Consider the following 20,941-nt stretch of genomic DNA (forward strand, 5'->3'; position numbering starts at 1 on the left):
TAAATTGCAGATGTTTATATTTACTCTCTTTCTAATTCCAGATCATTTCAAAGTCGTCCAGATTGTTACAAGTATATTCTTTGCCACACAACTGCCAAATGTTATGAAGTACTTTTTTGGCTGGAATAGAAGAAAAAAAATCTTAAAAAATATCCTTGAATAATTTAGACCTGGTGTTTGTAGCCACACCTCTGAGAAGAGATGAAACAAGCTTGGTAGGGAAACATGAAAGGAAGGAGGCGTTGTGATCTACTGGTAGAGAGGATGAGGGAAAATTGGGAATTGTGAGTTACTGGAAGACAGGTTAAAAAATGCAGGGACAGCAGCAAAACGACTAATGGAAAACTAGTAGGAAATGGTGTGGGACGGAACAGCAAAAGGAAAGAATAACATACCAAGTTATTCAGATGGGGAATTGGGGGCACTATGGGAAAAAAGGAATGCAAAGTAATGAAAATAATCGACTACAGCAAACCATACTCAAGAAAATAGTGGAATTATGGGGCTTCCAGCCACTCTCCTTCCTATAAAGTCACTTAGGACCAAAGCAGTGGGGATTTGTTGGGTCTGAAGATGAACAGAAAACCCATTTTCCCTCATGGCTACATCTGCCACTATGAATTTATATGGCTGTTGTACTGAAGAGTGAAAGAAAGATGTGATCAAACATGAAGGGGAATGGAGACGGCGACACACGGTAATCGAGAAGGAGAGAGAGAACAAAAAGGAACAGTTGAGCAGAGGAAAACATCGCAGTATGATATGGGCAAGGAAATCCGAGAGAAACAGATTAGGAAGGTAAAAAAAAAATAATGGAGTAAAGATAAACTCACACACATAGGAGATAGGTGGGTCAAAAAGGTTAAAAAGTATTCGAATGAGCAAATGCTGCAATATATATTAGTATGTAGTGCAGCTTGGAGTAAAATCCTCTTAACGAATGAGTGACATCCGGCTACTTTGTTGGTGCAAATGTCTGTGATGATTAAGTTGCTGGTGTGTTTCCTCCTCTTGGTATTTTGGCAGAACATGTTTTAAATGCACTCATTGATACCAGTAAATAGACATCCACACTACGTTGTGGAATGCCTCTGAGCGAATGTTAGCGATTTGTCAATTTTCTTGTATGCCTAGTCGTCCAGATCAAAAATAATGTGTGTAATTGTTGAATCATTGGTCAATATTTCCCCAGACATTGTGTGGAACCAAGCAGAGCACAAGATGTATATTCTCATGAACAGAAAATATTGTTACCTGGAACTTCATCCTCATATATCTATCGATACGGCATTTGAAATCCTGACATTGAACATCTCACCCAGTGGCTTCTTCAAAATTCAAACTGGTCATCAATCGTTTCTGAAGTTCAAGTGGTCCACCTGTGTTATTCAGCGTCTTCTCCATTGTTAAAAAACACTTTCCATTCTTAAAAGGGACTTTTGCATAAGCAGAGTTGCCTCTCACACGGGGCAAACAGGAATACTATTTTTCAAAAGAAGTAATCTTAGCAAATATAACAGAGTATTGGTAGAGTGGCAAAAGTTGTTTGGGCATTTGGTATTAGGTATTAACATAAGTGTGCCATCTCCAGTTTCCTGGCCAGATAGTATTTCAAAGTCAAAATAATGAAATTCCAACACTATTCCAGGAGGCCTTTGGATACGTGGCCAATATTCAAGAAATACTATGAACATCAAATCAAATTAAGTATAGACTGAGGTTGGCAAAGGGATTACACACTTTACATCGATTGCCAAATACCAATTTCAAAGCATTAATTTACAAATTTCAATACCTTTACCAAATACACAAACAACCATTTCAAAAACCACTCTACCGTTACTCAGTTTTCTTATTTACTTCAATTTTTAGAGAATCTAAGATTGCCTCCCATTTGGGTTCATCCTCCGAAAATGGCAATGGTGGACCTTTATAATTTTTTACTTCAACCAACACAGCTGCAGGTAACCTGGGTGGCTGATCACCTTGGTGGAAAAGAATATATTTGACTACACCTCTTGTACCATTTGTAAGGTTTGCCTTTGTCCAGGGATTATAACCAATAATCATGACATCCAAACCTTTACACAATAAAAGATCTGTTTGCATTCCACCATCTTGATTTGCATTTAGTTTTGCTTTCTTTGCTTCAGGACAATTATACACTTGCTTTTACAGCTGCAATTGGCTGTTCAAGACCACACACAACACGGTCACTTATGTTAAATTTTTCACAGGCTAGCATGTGTAAACATGAAGCGATCACTTTTGTTAATTTTTTAACAGGCTAGGAAGTAGAAACACTAAGCGATCACTTTTTTCGATTTTTTGCAGGCTAGCATGTGGAAACAAGAAGCGATCACTTTGTTCGATTTTTCACAGGCGAGCATGTGAAAGCATGAAGCGATCACTTTTGTTCGATATTTCACAGGCTAGCATGTGGAATCAAGTAGCGATCACTTTTGTTCAATTTTACATGCTAGATGGTAGTTCAGAGTGAAATTGAAACGAGATAAGTCTCGAGATAAGAATTAAAGACACTCCAAAGTCCAAACTATGGTCATTGTTTGTCCCAACTTGTCTACCTGCTACTGACTGTGTGTGTATGTGTGTCTCAAAGTTGTGATCAACAGAAACGCCATTCTTTTCGCTCATTGTTTTTTCCCTTTTCATTTCCATTTCACATCTCCATTTTCCATTTTTCATGCAGTGTCAGTCCATTATTACTCTTTCCTAAAATGAAACAAGCCCTCGTGCCTTCACATCTGTGTCCTGTTCTTTTCTTGAAACTAAGGCAGGAGTTACACGCTAAGGGGAGTTTGCAGAACTGCATTTCTGCAAAGCTGCCATCGTATTGGAGATTAATGGACAAGTTTGTCCCGTTGTACCAGTCCTCTCTGTGCCACCTTACCTCTCAGCGGATGTGATTTATGGACACCCAGCAGTGCATGAGTTATAATTTGAAAGGGGTTTGTTTTTCTTCATGAAGATGGAATTTTAAATGTTGTGATGAATGGACCCTTGTGGGTTTTTTTTACTTCGTCATGAGGTGGTGTGTGTGTGCGCGTGTGCATGTGTGTCCTCTGCATCCGTGTTCCCTGAGTTTACATTTTTTTGAATGCATATGTGCGTGCTTGCGTAGAATTTTGTAAATATAGCCACATTGTTAAATATGTTCTGGAAAAGTGCTGACACGGTGGTTTCAGTCTGACGTTACACATATATCACTCCGAGGTTGCCATGTCTCGCTGAATCCAATACTGCGTCTCACCTTTTGGATGCCATTGTGAAAAATCAAAGAATAAGTCATGCCCCCTCCTTCCTTTTCCACCATTCGGTCTGTGCATATATATTTACTTGATCATCCAACCACTGTATGCGGGGCAAGGTGTTTGATGTCTCTGTGATGGTCAGATATTGAGTGATCCATGGATAAATGCGATGCTCCCTGGTGGATTTACAGGGTTGTGGTGAGGGCTGAGGGAAGAACGCAAAGGTCTAACAATCTCGCCACCGTGGTGCATTTGTATGTGTTCCACTTAAAAGATGAGGGTCCTGATTTACTAGAAGGGAAATTATGTCTGCTTGCCTGCTCTGTGTATGTGTAAGTGACACATTATGTAACAAATGAAGATGTCAACAGGGGCCCTTTCACAGTATAATGCAATCCCTTCATGCATGGAATTGCTCAATTATGAATCCTGCAATGTCCAATTACTATTGAGATATTCAGATGTCAACTTTTGCTATTGGTGGTTGTATATATCTATAGGTTCATTGTGTAAGTCTATGCTGGATGTCTGATAATATAAAATGCACAATGTGCAGACAAATTGCTAATTTCAATCACTTACAATGTGTGATTTGCTCTGCAACTTGGCCTATTGTGTGTAAAAGTGCTTTTGTGTGTTTTTAAGGGAGGGGTTATTATCATGGGTCTGTATCCTCCCTATCTTTAATTATTTGCTAATGTCATCATTGCTGGAGGGGTATATTATCATTTTCTCTCTTCCTGAAGAAGTCTACCTCATCAGCATCATTTGTCCTGTAAAACCAGCATTGTGTAGGCAACAAAACATAAATCACCAACCGCCACCCTGCTATAAAACTGAATATATAATCTACAATGTATTTCCGGCATCTTCCTGTTTAAGGGGGCCAACTTGCGGATGCCTGTCGAATCTGTCAAATCACCCTAATAGGTGGTCATTCTATTTGAATCTGTTTTCTTTTAATCATGTGGGACATTTCTAATGAGTTTACTTGCACTATAGTTTGGGCACAAATCTGCTGGTCTTGAAAATCCTTGCCTGCAGCCTCATGTTGCTTTGAGATCTCTCATATCAAAGCATTGATTGCCGGACGGTATTTAATTGCCAGCAAATGGTGATCATTGGTATTCAACCTAATATCGCTGGCATGGAGACAATGATTGCAATCGTTATTGTTGGGGGTAACATTGTACTGCGATTGTCCAGTTTGCATACTATATAGGCAACGAATGAAGTACCAGTCTACTCACGATCTATATCTTTTCTCTTTCATTCAGGGGGGCCTCATTGCACTCCTCCTGCTGATTCTCCTCTTCACCCTTGTCCTGTACACCCGCCACCGATGGTGCAAACGTCGCCGTATCCCCCAAAAGAGTGCCAGTACTGAAGCCACACACGAAATCCACTACATCCCCTCTGTTCTGCTCGGACCGCAAGGCCGCGACAGCTACCGGGGATCCCGCAATGCCCACCAGCACGGCAGCTCCGTCATTGGAATGCCCATCCGTGAGACGCCCATTCTTGATGATTACGACTGCGACGACGATGACGGAGGTGGACACTCCCTGAACTCCACACCCAACCAGCTCCACAACAAGTTGAGTGACGGGAAGGTCCTGGATGACTATGGAGTTAACGTTGGACACACGGACACCATGTGCAAGGACGATGACATCAAGCATAACTTTAACAAACGAGGTAGGTTGGTTTTGTAAAGGCATCGTCTCTCAACGGATCACAGTTTTGAGAATTTGAGTGCTGCATGCGTAATGTTGAGAAGAATGGCATTGACGATGCAAAAAAAAAAAAAAAAAAACCCAAACCACTGATTGACGGGTTATTCATCCTTAAAGTTCAGCTGGGCCAGACTTTCCCACCAATTTCCTTGATAGCACAGCGTGGAGTTCTTATATTCAGTCAACAATACACTGGACTGTAAGTCTCAGAGCATCACTTGACATGGTGCCAATATCATCACAGTAATTGACGACTCACATTGTTATGAACTCAGATTTTCCTGAAATTGTAAACGTCAGTCACCAAAACATACACAGACACAATGCGGTTTTTTGTTGGGTTTTTTCTTTCTTTCTTTCTTTTTTTTTTGGTGATAGCTATTGATTCTGCAGGTCAAGCGCTAACAAAATGCAAGGTCATGTAATTTAATGTGCGGAGGACAAGTAACAGAGGCCATTGGTCCTGTCAATTAGTTACGGTCTCACTGGGTAGCCTGTTGACCCCTGCTAAGCAAATTCAAAGGTCGTGACTTCAGTCAAGGAAACAAAAGAAAACAGCCTTTCTATTCCATTTTTATTTTACATTGGTAACAATACTGGAAAATAAAGGTTCTTGAAGTAGATTAACCACATTATAACCTCTGTAGAACCATTTGCCGATGTCATATCCTGTTGAATCGGAGGATGCCCTGTGTGTGTGTGTGTGTGTGTGTGTGTGTGTGTGTGTGTGTGTGTGTGTGTGTGTGTGTGTGTGTGTGTGTGTGTGTGTGTGTGTGTGTGTGTGTGTGTGTGTGTGTGTGTGTGTGTGTGTGTGTGTGTGTGTGTGTGCGTGTGCGCATGCTAAAGAATTGTTTCAAACCATATTCACGATGTAGAGTTTCTAATTTATTGAGCTTACCCTTGGTTTAATCAGCTTTACGCTTGTTTTTGACCTCCGTGTGCAACTGTGTTAAACCACTTGCTTTCGAATAAAGCAGGCCTCATTTAAAATTGAAACAGAAGATGATGCAGCATACACAATGCAAAAATCATTTCCCAAGTGGAAACACACAAGAGACAGGCGACATGAGGCAGAGGGCAGGAAGGTCAAACCTCTTACTGTCAAAGCCTGTCTCTCGGGCTAAGTGTATAAGCATTGTCAATAAAGAACAAAAAAGTAGCCGCTGTCCTCGAATGACTCCAACAAGAGAAAAACGAAGCACACATTGACAACACAAAGTTATACACATGCACGCACACACACAAAATCAAGTCTCCCGCGCAGTAAAAACCCTCATGGATGTGCAAACGCTGAGTAAAATACACAAGTTCCCCAGCAGTGTCAACACATGTAATATAAAATGCTTTAGGTTTTGTTTTTACATGCACACTACTTTGATTTATAGGCATAAAAACACCAAGACTGCCATGCTATGAGTATCCATCCATCCTATTCAGTGTTGGCCCAGTGGTGATCTCCTCAAGAAAGATTGACTGTCGTTTTTTTGTTTGTTTTTGAGAACTTTTAACTGAAACTAATGCTTTTTTTTTTTTTTTATATATGTATGAAAGCATGCAAACTCAAACAAAGAAAGGCCCCTCAACAGACTCGAACCAAGTTCTTCTTGATGTGAGGCAACGCAATCCACTACATCGCCAAGCAGCCCACTGTGTAGCCAATAACTATGTAATCTATAAGCTGTGTGTCAGTCTCGCCGTTTGCGGTGTACAAAAGTGCAGTTCGGGGAGTGAACCTTCACTGATCCTCTCCCCATGTCAGGGATAATTAATACTCCTGAATAAGTAATGAGTTGAAAATGCACAGGGTCTCTCTCAATTAAGATGTATTTCTATCAGTCCTGCTGCGGCGACACAGAGGGGAAGACCAGCCGTAAAAGTCAGTGAAAAAGCCCAAGGTAATATTTAAGACAGTGTAGAATACCCTTACTAACAAAACTTTCTCTGCATTATATCTTAATTGCGTTTAAACGTGACTTGATTTTTAAAAAGGAATGCATGTAGAATGTATTTTTCACCAATTTTATCCGTGAAAAGACAGATCATTCTCTGCAATATTACTAAAATGGTAAATACTACAAAATGAACCTTTCACAGATGTTTTGGGTCAAGTGTGTATCAATTAAATAAACAGTCAAACTGCTTCACAACATGTGCCACAGAGTATATTCTTGGAATACCAGGAATATTTGATTCAATATTATACTTATCAAGCATTGTCTAAGAAAGGACTTTGTCCTGATGATGATTGATGCTAGGCCTCGTTTATACAACATTTCAAATGACAACACATTGGTTTTACGTTTTTATTTAAATATAATTTGTGTTTTTGGTGACTCTGACCACTGTTGTCATGTAAACGGACATGCACAAGGCAACATACATTTTCTGTTTTCACTAAAAACTGTTGTCATGTAATCATGGCCTTAGCGTTGCACATGGCTTTGCAGAGATCATGCAGTGGTGACATCTGTTGACATTTCAGACAACAAATATTGGAAGGCCTGAAAAATCACTTTTTACAAAATGACATTGAAGATCTATTAGGGTTGACAACCATGCAAACACATGTATCTGTTTTTATCTTTAGAAAATGGTAAATATGAGCCACTTACTAATTAAGCACACGTCATACATGCTGTACTGTGATATTTAAAAATAGCTATGTTTATTACCAATATTGTATTCCATTCTACTGAAGTGGAAATAAACCCAACGGTGAGATTTAAACATATCTTTTTTCAGGTTTGTAAGAGTGTGGTGAGTGGCATTACCATTATTTGCAACTCCAAATAAAATTCATTAAGTGAAATAAACAGCCAAAAATCTTGAAGGATGGTTAAATATGCGCCTGACACATTGAATTCCCGGCTGTAGTCTACCACCTTCATGTGTTTTTTTCTTTCCTCCACAACCTAAATAATTTATGGAATGAATTTCTAAATATTTTAAATTTAGAGGTGGGAAAAAAAAAAGGTAAAAAATTCCACTCTTCAGCCTCCAAACTGAATGTGAATGAAGTGGTTGCTCGAGTGAGTGTTTAGATAACTGTGGCTCATACATTTTTCTATTGACCTATACTTTTTTCCTTCCCAAGGCAGCGGGAGCTATAAATTCAATTCAGCTCTTTTCATGTGGTGCCAAATAAACACTCAAGTCATCTCAAGGTCCTAACAAATGACGGCTAAGCTCTGATTGAAACCCCCCCCCCCCCCCCCCCCCCCCTAGAAAAAAAAACAACACACACACAATTTGATAATAGTCACATACACAAACAAACTCCCTCGTTACAGGAACAAACCTCCAACAGAACCTGACTTGGAGGTTTGCAGCCAGCTGCCTCAAGTGGACGCCGCTGTGTAAAAAAAAAGAAAGGAAAAGGGGTGGAAATTATTTTCTTTGCCCAAATATAGTGCTTAACACATTTTTCTATTTAGCTCAAAAAAAAAAAAAAGTGGTGTTTTCTAAATAATGGCACAGAAATGATTTAATTCGATGTTCCGGCCTTCCCATCTTTACCGTGCATAAAGCAGTAACATTTGAATTGTAGGCCGATTAACTCCTGTCCCACCTGCTCTGTGCTGCTGGCATCCCGAACATTTCCAAATACCGGTGATCCTGTTATCCGTCCGCGCTAACAGGTAACCCCATTCGAATACACTCAATAGTATTTCTCCAGGGATTACGGCTGTGGCTGATGGGGCTGTGCCCGGCATTAGCTTTTGTTACTTGGACAAGCACACAAATGAGGGCCTGTCAGTTGCATTATTCAGCGAGATTCCCACAGCTCTGGGAATGTATCGGGAAGAATGGACAGCATAAATCATCTGAGAAAAAAAAAAAAAAAGCGTTGGCCACATGATGAAAATCTTGTTCTGTGATGAGTCCTCGGGGAACAGATATCAGTGTCAGACCACCTAACCCTGTCCAATCACATATTTGTCTTCTGAGTTTAGAGTGCATTTCTCCTTCTGAACCACAAGCTCATGTTGTCAGAAGAGCAAATCACAAAAAAAAAAACATGCAGTTGAAGTTTGCAGTTGAAGCAATTGGTGTTATCCAAACATGAAAACTTTTTAACTATTTAAAAACTATATTAACTGTACAGAATGTTCATGGTGAGTTTAGTTCAGTTGAGTTAATGTCGTTAAATTGTTCATAGTTGTGATCTTGGGAGTCTTTTGCTCCTCTCCTCAGGTCAGGTGGGATTAGCAAAAGGTTTTTGTAGCTCATAATTTTAATATAGTACCGATTGCATATACTGTATGCTGTAGTAATTGCCCCTTTTTGGTTTATTGTCTCAGTAAGTTGGGTTAAAACTTTTAATGCTATTGAAAAGGCTTTGATGGTAACAGCTCACCAAATTGAAAAAAGAAAAAAAGTACTAATGATGACGAATCATTGAGATCATTCAAAAGCATTTATAATGACAATACCGCTCAGTCAAAATTAAACTGATGAGCTGTAGCAAGAGGGAGCTCGGGATGACATCATTCACCCTCCTACTAACATAAAAGTACTTTTTCGGGATAAATTTGTTCAGAGACAAAAAAAAAAAAAAAAGACAGCAGCAAACAAGCTCCAGGAAAAACACTGACATTCTGCTTTGGACACAAAGTGCTTCAGCTGACAAACTCCCACGAGAGCACTCGAGATGCCTTATCTGCCCATTCGCTTCTCAAAGCAGTAGTTTTTTGAATGGTGTGCTTCTTTTTTCCACCAAGTGCATGTTGCAACCTGGAGCAGGTGGCTGCGATTAGTGATCACTGTGCTGACTAATTTGGGTTTGGAAGGTCACTCTGTCAGAAGTTACTGCAGGCTGTGTGCAAGATGGGATGGCTTAAACATAAAATGTATTGCATTATATTAAAGTGTGGATTCTTTTTTTTTTTTTTTTTCTCCCCATTTCCCAGCAAGAAAATGTATTATGTATTCTGATGGTTTGCATTTTAGGAAAAGGTGGACTTTTTTCAATGTTCTATTACAAAAGTTGTGCAATCTAAAGAAAAAAAAATATATTAAAAAGAGGAATTATACAAAATAACCATCCAAATAACCATGCAAATGACATCACTCGCCCTTTAAAATCACCCATCTTTACTGTGACATGCAAATTTGTGAAATGAGACCATAGTCGTAAGACAGGTTTAAGGGAGAGGCAGCTAATGTGCTTCAATGTGTTTGTCTGGAGAACAAAAGCCAACGCAACCGCATTTTTGTTCATTACTTTAAACAAGTAGTGGATTTCTCCATGAATGACATCTTTTCATTTCATTTTGGCTACATCTATTTTATAGTCAATATTTGTTTTCATGTTTGTTTATAAGCCATGCTTTTTCCATTTTTTTTTTTTTTTTAATCCATACTTGCCCAACAAGCCTGAAATTTCACATGTATTTTGGCTCCCACGTGTATTTAGACAGACCGAGCTGAAAATGACAAAAGCTTCATTCAGGGGGGAAAAAAAAAAAAAAAGAGAGAGAAAATAATTTTCTCACAATATATCCACAGAGTTGAACAAATACTTCACAAGTGATTGGGCTGCCACTACACACCACTGCTCTGCCAACAAAGCATTGAGGGCATCTTGGCTGTGACCACTGAACTGCTCCTCACAATAATAACAAGCAATCCATCCAATTTCCATGTAGAACGACTCTTGTCAGTTGTCGGCCGGATCTCACCGCCACTGAAGAGAGGATAGCGCCACAATGCTTTCAGCTGGCTCAGTTCATCTGTGACAATGGTGCATTTCCCCCCTTCTGCTGATAGTCATATTCCTCACTCGTTCAAGAGGTGATCGAGGCAGCAGGATTCAAGGTCACATTATTCTCCCGCTAAATGTGCAAACGGCAAGTACAAAATCCACTTAGCTCTTTACAGTCACTTCCTTCCAATCAAGTCAAGTCATAACCAACAGCTACAATGACATTTTTATTTTGCACATTTACATTAAGCAGCAAACATAATCAGTGGCTGGATTACTTTCAAAGGCACTTTAAACGTTTTGAATGACGCTTCTCTTTTATGTAGTTTATCCGAGTAAGCTGGAGGTGGGCACAGCAGTGGGTGGCCATTCAACAGAGAAAGGTGCTGATCGGATTTGACAATGAGGAAAAAGCAGAGTGAAAGCTGTAAAGGTCACCGGTTCATCATGAATACAGAAACAATTTTACAAGCAGGGTTTCGCGCACTCGCGGCCAATATTCAATTCAGTCCATTTTAAAGTTACAACGATATAAGCACATATTTCCAGCTTCCTGGAACATCCCCATGGTCTGTTGTTGTTGTTGTGTGCACAAGATCCCGTTTGCACACTTGATCACGCGAGATCTGGATTTGCAGCTGGAAATACGGTCAACGATCCATTTCAGACATCGGCTAGCCAAACATAAATACAGTTTGATGGATACAAATCCAGGTGTGTTTGTCAACACATTGACTTTGGTGTGAAATGAGTCGTAATGGTTTTGTTTTCCTGTCTTGGTTTATTCTCTGTGCAGAGGTGATTCCTTTTATGGGGAAGTATATATATATTTTTTCTGGTAGAGTAGCTATAAAGGGTATTTACAATCAACATTGAACCCAACAGTCCTGTTTGTGGACTGTGGAAGGAAGCACAGAGAAAATCCAAGCGTGCAGCAGGGGAACATGCAAACTCTTGACAGAGGAGTTGAATTGAATGGGTGTTTACATCCTGCGAAGGCCAGCTCTCATAAGAGACTGGGAACTGCCCCAAAAGGTCCTGTGTTTGACTGCAGATGCCTTTTGTAAGTACGGACATACCCAATTTAGCCACAGAGAGTCCAGATGGATATTATAAATGGAATAAAATATAGAAAATGACTAACATCTTGCTTTACATTGGTGCATTAATAATAGTTTTTGGTGTTTCAACAATCTGCATATGTAACTGATCATTTCAGTGTCAACTTAATTGTGACTTTCATGATATGTAGATTCGATATGGCCAGCACATTGACAGAAAACATAGTCTGGTTGCACTTAGCCTTCTTTGATAATTTTATGGCAGTTGCAAATTGGGTGCACGTGACCATAATTTGAGAGTGACAAGGTGGAATAATGCGCTTTCAGCTTGGAGTGACATGCAGTGAGGCTAAAAGCATGTGCAATAGTTGTGCAAATAAAAACCAGCGAGTTGCCATCCAAACCCTCTTTCTTCTTTATCCAGAGGAGGGATGTGGGCAGTTGCTATTATCGTTAACACAGTGCAAAGTCAATTTGCACATAGGGAGGTTGCCATTGCAGTGCCAATCACTCCATCACCATGCATTAAAAACTAAATGTAACTGGTAATATGTAAAGCTGTGTGACCGCATGTAGTAGAAGGCACATGCACTGGTAGTGTTGTACATGTATCCTCTATAGTTTGAACATGTAAACTGTGGAGCTGGGTGCACGTTTTCTCTTCTAAATATACGTCACAGATAAATCATTTAAACGGACTAATGAAAAAAGCTAAAACAGATTAAATATAATTTTTCTTTTCAAAGCTGCTGTTGCTGTTTTAAAAAAAAAGCTTTAAAAACAGCGAGAACAATAAGTCCTTGACCAATAAAGTCATGTTTCTCTTGTTTCTACAGCTCAGCGTTTAGATATCACAGTAGGTTTTCCTGTTGTTCCTCATATTCTTCTCAGTGAGATTATGCTATTTGTAAAGACTGCCAAATGCAATCACTTGGTATTTATTTTGTGTTGTAAACACAGATAAAGCCTTGGGCTACACATGTAACCCACTGAGAATCCTCTGAAAGATGCTTAAATTTCACAACTTTGAGGAAGTAAACGTGCAACTAAATATTGCTTAAAAATAGATACAAGAGAAACATGGAGTTTGACAAAGATCCCTAGCTGCTGCATTGAATTTTTAAATTTCCGCCCCCCCCCATGGAGTCACTCTACACAACTAAACAAAAGCATGTTTCCCTTCTGACTGGGAAAACTGTGAATTTGCATGTTTTTTTTTTTTTTTTTCTCTCTCTCTCTCTCTTCTACTTTACCGTATTTTCCACCCTATAAGGCGCACCTAAATACCTCAAATTTACTCAAAAGCTGCCAGTGCGCCTTATAGCCCGGTGCGCCTTATATATGGACGATTGTTCTACTCAAGACTGCTACTTGACAGGTGAACAACCAGAAGCTTTTATTTTGACAACTCTAACTTCGCAACCGGATCTTCAGAGCGGACGACACTCCGCACAACACCTTAATCACTCATGGTTGCACACCAACATTCTAACAAACCAAAATAAACTAGATGAAATAATTACTCCCTAAACTGGGGAACAAAAACACAACATAAACACAATCAACACCAAGCCCAACAATGAGCCACAATAACCTCCAACAACACAAAACATGAATTTGTCGCTGCAAGGCATGATGGGACATCATGCCTTGCAGCGACAAATTCAACCTGAGCTCCTCAGTGCAGCCGATAGAAACTCCCATAATTCATTGCAGCTGTTTGTGGTGTTTTAAATGCAATTATTGGGGGTTATATTTGGTTTGTGGTGTCGGTAATAATTGTGTTGTGTTGTGTTTTTGTTGCTTAGTTCATGTAGTTTAGTTTATTATTATTATTATTATTACCGGTAGTTGTAAGTTGTCAACCAGTAGTGAAGAAGGTTTTGTGTGTAGCGTCGTCCTGGCATAGGCTGCAGGTAGACTATTAAAATAAAGCGTGTGCACCTCTCTGGGTGTTAGAATCAGTGGAAAATGTAACCTAATGGCTTTGAGCTATAAATGTTGCTAACCACTGGTCTATTCCATGCGCCTTATAGGGCGGTGCGCCTTATATATGAATGAAGTTGTAAATTATGTCAATCAATGTAGGTGCGCCTTATAACCCGGTGTGCCTTATAGGGCAAAATACGGTACTATAAAAGCATCAGGGAGTAAGACATTTGGCAAATTATATCCGTTTTTTAAATTCAACGTATAAATCAACTAAGCCACAGTAATTCAATTCAATTTAACTGTTGCTTCCTCTATGTCCTTGGGGACAGCAAGGTCATGGTAGTGATGAATTATCCTGTTAAACAGCTTTTTGTATGCTTTGTAGTCATAACTGTGATGAAAGGCCTCGCGAAAAAGAAAAAAAAAAGTTTACACTAACAATCATAATTATCTCTACAGTGTCTTTCATTCTGGGAGCTTCACCCACAGTCATCATCCACAAGACCACTGTCATTACCAGACTTATTATGTGTTTACTGAGCCTTAATTGAAGTCAAGACTGTCGAGTAATAATCTTGTGTCGAGCTTCAGATCGCTAATGTGACATCATTGATGAGGAATGGCTGCCAGCTTGGCACACTCATGCTAGCTCAGGGTAATGTTTTGATTAATTCTGAGTCAGGCTTGTCATCCTTCCCAATGATGAATAGATGGTCGTTAATTGCAGAAGTTTTTATTCTTTTTTTTTTGCCCCATAATATCCGATTGTTGTCATTAAATGGACAAACACATGTGCAATTTACAGTCACGTGCCACCTCACGAGGCACACCTGTTCATATACTTGTTAATGCAAATAGCTAGCCAACCAATCACATGGCAGGAGGTCAATTCTAATTGGGTCATCAAGACATGGTCACGATGGACTGCTTAAACATGAGCATGAGAATGGGAAAGGAAGGTGAATTTGACCACTTGTTAGTGCGTGACGGGTTGAATATTGAGCGTATCTGAAACTGCTGATGTATTGATATTGGTTAGACTTGTTTAGAAATGTGTTAAAATATGTTCAATTAGCAGTCAGGAATGTCCATTGTATGTGAACATATTTATTGTTTAACAAAAAAAAAAAAAAAAGTTAGGTCATGCATCCAATAACTGCAAACTGGTATGATATATGTTTTTTGTCGTGCATCGTAAAATTCCACTCTGCCTTACTCATTCCAGGGTGAAAAAAAGCTTGTGTCGGACTCATCAATCATATATAGCTTCTGCTGTGATCGCTGGTGCATTGTGTTTGTCGGGAAGTTTCAAAGAAGCACAGGATGAGCAAACTCTTCCATGCACAGCACCGCAGCTGATGAGATCATTTACAGCAGAAAAGCCAGAATAAAACCGTGAGGAGGAAAACATAAATACAAATCAAGGCTCCCGGTGAATCCAGGTATAGTAACTCACTGAGAAATGAAGTAGTAATCTGATCCAGCATGAGGCTCTTTGTCAGAGGCATAGAGAAAGATGGCCTGCAGGAATGGATTTGTAAGCACCAAGGCCACGCCAGATCAATACACGTGGCTCGATCGCATGCCAACTCATAAGCCATCTTTATGAGGCTCCTTTGATATGTGGTTGGTCATCCACATGCAATGGTCAATATATCCCTCATTGTTTCTGTGCTCCTGGTATTTGAAAGACTCCCAGTTCATTAAAGTTATTATCCTTCTCATTGGGATCTTTTTTTTCTTATAGGCATTGCCTTGGAAGAATGGATAAAAAGCAAAACAGAAAGGCCATTAAATATACAATAAAAAACCAAAAAAACCCAGCTGCATGATGTGACCCCTAAATAATTTAGTATTTCTGTAATCAGAACTTCAGCAGAAAACTGAAAGCGATCAATGGCTGTGCTAGCAAAATGAAAAGGTGATCTTAAAAAAAAAAAAAAGAAAAGACAGCAGAAGAGGCATATTTTCATACTGACACAGAAATCAAGTACAAAAAAGCAGTAAAAACCATCTTTCTGCTACCAGAGACATGGAATGACCTCAAACCTTGTGAAAAATATGAGCCGTTGTTTGAACCACCTCACAAATTAGTACTCTTCCCTTTCTGACTTATTCAGTGGTGATTTCTGTTCTGCTTGGCCTGCCTTTGGTCAATATGCAATTGCAGGTAAAACAAAATACCGTTGCTTGCAGCGTTTTAAATTAACTGGATTGTTTCTGGGTGTGATGAATTATCTCGGGGTGTGATAAATTGGCACCCTGTCGTAATTGTATTTGCATAATGTTTTTTTGGGGGGGGTTTTCTGCTTCATTTCCGCTCCTACATGTGCCGGAAATTTCTTAGTGACACTCCAGCAAGATGAGGAAATAATTCTTCATATTCGTTGTTGTCTTTGAATTCTGTCAGAAAGTTTTTTTTCCGATATGAGGACACTTTCCGCATCACTGCAGTCACTGCGGTACTCCACTGCATCAAACGGTATTTGGATATTGTGATGTGTGTTTCAGCTGTGAAAGAGACGAAACGGTTAAAAACCAAGTGGAGATTCGTCATTGATTTTTAGAGTCACCAATTAATGTGAAGTGCATGTTTTTTTTGTAGTAATCTACTGAAAATCCCAGAAAAAAAAAGATGACCTAGAGGACTATCCAAACTACAGAGGCATAACTATGCTGTCTGTTCCAGGTAGAATCCTCAACAGGATATTCCTCCAGCGACTTCGTGCTGCTCCTGAAGCTGTTATGAGAGACCAACAAATGGGCTTTAGGAGAAATATATCATGCACAGATCACACTGCTGACTTACAAATTATTGTGGAGCAGTCCTGGGAGTGGAACTCGCTGCTGTTGATGCCTCCACAGACTCTGAGAAGAATTCTGACAGTGTAGACCAAGCTACACTATGAAAGATCTTACATTGCTACGCTATTGCTACGGCTGGCGATGACTTTCTTCCGTGGGGTTTTTCATGATTCTTCAATTTCTGTCGTGATTCTGTCGAGTGTTAACCTAACTTAAATACAGTGCATTTATAAACCTCATTACTACAAGAACTGGAAGTGTTGCCAATCTTGCCTTTTTTTGGCACTAAAATAGGCCCCTGGTGATGACAATTGGTATATTTATGTTGTTAATCGGTAATTGTTAAAACTGTTACCAAACCCCGCCTCCTTGGGGGTGACCTGAGCACTCTCTATTCACTCTCTAGCCCTAACCTGAGCACTCTCTATTGGCCACCTGCCACTGCTACTGTGGTTTGCCTGACAAATTCATTTTCCTCATCAAGGTGTCCTACAACCATTCTAAGATTCGAGTCATTCATTACGGAGAGATCTGATGGGCTTTGGTAATCTATAGTGACGATCTACGTGTGATTAACAACCAGGAAAGAATGGTAAACAGAAGAACAGAAGGAAGTGCATGTCGATCGGGCACATGCTCAGGAAACCCCAGGATTGTGTGACAAGACAAACAGCATCTTGGAACCTGCGGGACAAGAGAAAATGGGGTTGCTCCAAACAGAGCGAGACACAAGCAGCGGAACGGGAGCGGCGTCAAACTGGTCCAGACTGGCACAAGATTGCCACATTAGCTCAAGATTGTATGAGGTGGGGTATTTTTGTGGATGCCGAAAAAATTGCTAATCTTAAAGTTACATTCATGGACACTTTGTTATCTTACAGACATGTTGTACTTGACAAAAATCACATTTAATCTCTTAAAACCAGAAATAACAGAGTTTGACAGCACTCCTCCAGACACTTACTTTTTATAGTAATCTCTAAAATATGTGCCATGATCATTTCAGAGGCTTCAAAGTGCATTTAAAAGTTGTAGCTTGTTGTAGCTTGTTCTCGTCTCTCACTGGGTCGTGAGAGCATCTCCATTAATCCAAAGCAAAATAAATAAATAAATGAAATATTGCGGTGATCAATCCCTCCAGTATTTCATTAGTCTTTACCCGCTGTGTTAAAACTTCAGAGAAATCAAAGGGTTTTACCCAAAGAGCCTCAGCAGGGTTTCACTTAGATGAATCAACCCCACTTGTCTGCTGAGTCCCGTCCCGTCACCTCTGTTAAGACATTCAAGGGCTTCACACTGAGAGAGGGAGACAGAAGACGAAGCAGAAGGGTCCGGTACAGGAGCTGTATTCACCGAGCATCATGAGGTTAAAAGTAACCTTTAAGTTAACTGAGCTGGGAGAAAACTCCAAAAAGTCAAACCAAAAAAAAGAAATCATTTCACCCCTGAATTTAGGACTCCTTGTTCTATAGGACAATATTTCTGCCCTAAAATTAGCTTCCACATCTGAGACAAGTTTGCGGTAATCCGGAGGACTCCTAAGCTGATAAGACATGCTTTGCAGCAGCTTCGACTGCTCCCAGCCATGTCTGTTGTTTAGTCAGTTTTATTTATTTATTTGTTTTTAATAGAACAATAATAATGAGCTGTCAAAAACATTGGCAAAGGGAAGTGCAAGAATTTAGTAGTGGAGCTGGTAAAAGATAACTGTGTCCCAACTATTCAAAGACAACCCCAAAATTATTTTAAAAAATGTGAAAATATTACCTTTCATGCACAGATAATCAACTATTTATCCCAAAAAATGCACCATATTACACCAGTTTACTGACAGTAAATCCAGTTCACAGGAACATTGATTCACCCGTCCGTACAATGTCTTTGCCCACTTTATGAAAGCACTGAGGGGGGAGCTGAAGTGTATCCATGGTAACAAAGGGTCAAACACATACATATGTGAACAAATGCATTCGCACACTCAGTGGCATTGGCGTGATTAAGGTTGGAAGCATGTTTTTGTATTGTGGGAGGAAGAGTCAACCCAGGTACAGGGAGAATCGGCATACTCCACACAGGACAGACCCAGAGAACAGGATCGAACCAGGGCCAACCACTACCCCACCATACCGTCCTCACAACAGCATCAGATGCACGATTTGAATCAAGGAGTGGATGGATGGTATGACAGTTAGTTGGATTGTCTGCGGAGCCTTTTAGTCATATTTAGTGAAAAACAAGGATATATATCGATTATTTTTCCATGAAGGAATTGCAAAGTTTTTAACTTTACAGTGACTGACTGCTTTTTGTCCATCGATACAATTTCATCCAAACGGATTCAGTTTCAAGACGGCTAATTTCTTGACTTCATTGTAGGAGGCGGGACACACAATATAGATTTTGTATTCTGTGGTTGGATTAATTAAGCAGCAAAAACCTCTTCTCAATCATATTAGAAGAAGATGAGTTGGTGGGAGTAGTGTTTACATTCATCCATCAAACTTCTGTAATGATGTATTTATTTTCATTCATTTTAATTATAAAGATGAACTAGTTTGTTGGACATCATTCCAATTTAGTTATCACACCCAGCTTCTGTTGTTCTCTACTTGAGTGCAATTTAGCTCACAGGCATTGCAGTTGGTGTTTCCAGGTGCTGCTTGTCCCGGAATAGGCTGCCTGCGACTGTGGTATTGTTGCTTATTAAAAATTTACATGCAGGATACATTTTTAAATAACAATCTGGAGTCACACCAGATAAGTGTTTTTCAATTATTCTCACTTTTTTTTCTTCTTTTGTTTGTCTTTCTAAATCCCGCGACCGAGGTTGTTTTGTGATTATCAGTTTCTTCAGTCTGTCTGGAGCAGCTGGAGGTCAGAGCTCGGCCCCGCAACGTTCAGCTGCCGCAGCATGGGGAGACACATCCATATTTTATTCTGGCCCACGGCAAGAGTCGAGCTATAGATAGAACTTTATACTTGCTCGGCAGAGGCCCTAAAATATGCAAGTGGAGGCCAAAGCTAGCAGAATGGAAAAGTGTCTGACTAAAGACAGGACATTACATGCTTTCCAGTGGCTCGGAGTGACAAGCCATGAGACTGTAAATGTTCAAATCCTGCAGACAAAAAGAGGGGGGGGGGGTGAGTCTGAGTTTCTGTCTGCTTCTGTTATGTTCCACTCCTCCAGAGCTTTCAGTTGTCAATAGGATTTCATTTTGTTCTGTCTCAGCAATTGGCATAAGGAGAACAATGCTCTGTCACCCATGCTTTTTTTCCTTCTTTCTAAGTGATTGTAGAGAAAAAAGGAATTGGAAAGGGGAAAAGAAAAAAAACCTTGTTTTAGTACCGGCATCATATTCATCTCCTGTCAAAGTAGTTTGAGTCACTTCGGTGAATTTTTGCCAGAACACAGTCCTATAGTTCCGCACTAATCTTGATGTCTTGTGATAACCAATTACATGGATTTGTAGCGGTTGAACTGATGCTCGACTTTAACGGTCAAAGTGTGCTTCATTGTGCAAAATCACCCATTATGAAATGTTACGTCATTGACTCAGGTGATTATACCCACTTTTGTGTAACCTGTGTCTTGCTCCATTTTCACAAATTGCTTTTTAAAGGCTGTCTGCCTCTTAGTATACCCATGCACTTTTCCTTTTTCTTTCTCCCCATTATCGGTTCTCCCTTCCATCTTCTTTTTATGTATCCGACTTCTGCCTTTCCATCCCCTGCTCTTCTTGCCGGCTCTCTCATCTGCAACTTCATCCAATCACCACTTCCTTTTTCTTACTTTTAACTTCAGTGTCTTCCATTGTGTGCCCATCTGTTGCTCCTACTTCTCAGTCTCTCTCTCTCTCTCTCTCTCTCTCTCTCTCTCTCTCTCTCTCTCTCTCCTTTTTAGCGATTCTCCTGTCACGTCTGGATCCCTTGTCTCCTCTGACACTGGATCTTTGTCTGTTCTGACACGTTTGTCTTCTTCTTTGTTTCTGTCTCGCCTCTTACGCTCTTCTCATGTACCTGTCATACTTCCAGAAGCAGTGCTGTGAAAGCCTTCCCGGAGAGTTACACTGGACTGCTCCTATTGAAACAACGGCAAATTTAATAAATCACAGAGGGAATCAGAGCCGGGGTGAACCTCCCCTCAGCTCATCCATTGATCTCCTCTGCACTCATTTGCTCCCGAAGCCATGAGGCAGATGAGATAAATATAAGAGGAAAGAGATGCGTGTGTGTGTGCACAGTTAGAGGTATGAGCAAAGGACATAAGAAAATGAGTAATACAATGAAAAAAAAAAAAAAAAAAGATCTGCAGGAATTTAATTTCTTGGTCTCTCAGATTCTTTTCTTCCTGCAGATTTTCTCCAAATTAAAACAGCAGGGGTTTGTAGGGTCCAAATATCTACTGAAATGTTCCCATCATTTCCCTTGTGG

At 40.0% G+C, this 20,941-nt stretch overlaps 1 protein-coding gene across 1 annotated transcript in view; it reads left to right on the top strand.

Annotated features, from left to right (window-relative positions):
- Positions 1–20,941, top strand: part of astn2 (astrotactin 2) — a gene marked incomplete at both ends in the record, with an annotated part of 271,954 nt that overhangs the window by 73,362 nt on the left and 177,651 nt on the right. The window contains one exon of the mRNA XM_080510130.1: positions 4,550–4,970. Within this exon, the coding sequence (XP_080366256.1) occupies positions 4,550–4,970 (421 nt within the window). The remainder of the gene's footprint in view (positions 1–4,549; positions 4,971–20,941) is intronic.

Source organism: Blennius ocellaris (genome assembly GCF_963422515.1).
Source record: "Blennius ocellaris genome assembly, chromosome: 15".
NCBI classification, from domain to species: domain Eukaryota; kingdom Metazoa; phylum Chordata; class Actinopteri; order Blenniiformes; family Blenniidae; genus Blennius; species Blennius ocellaris.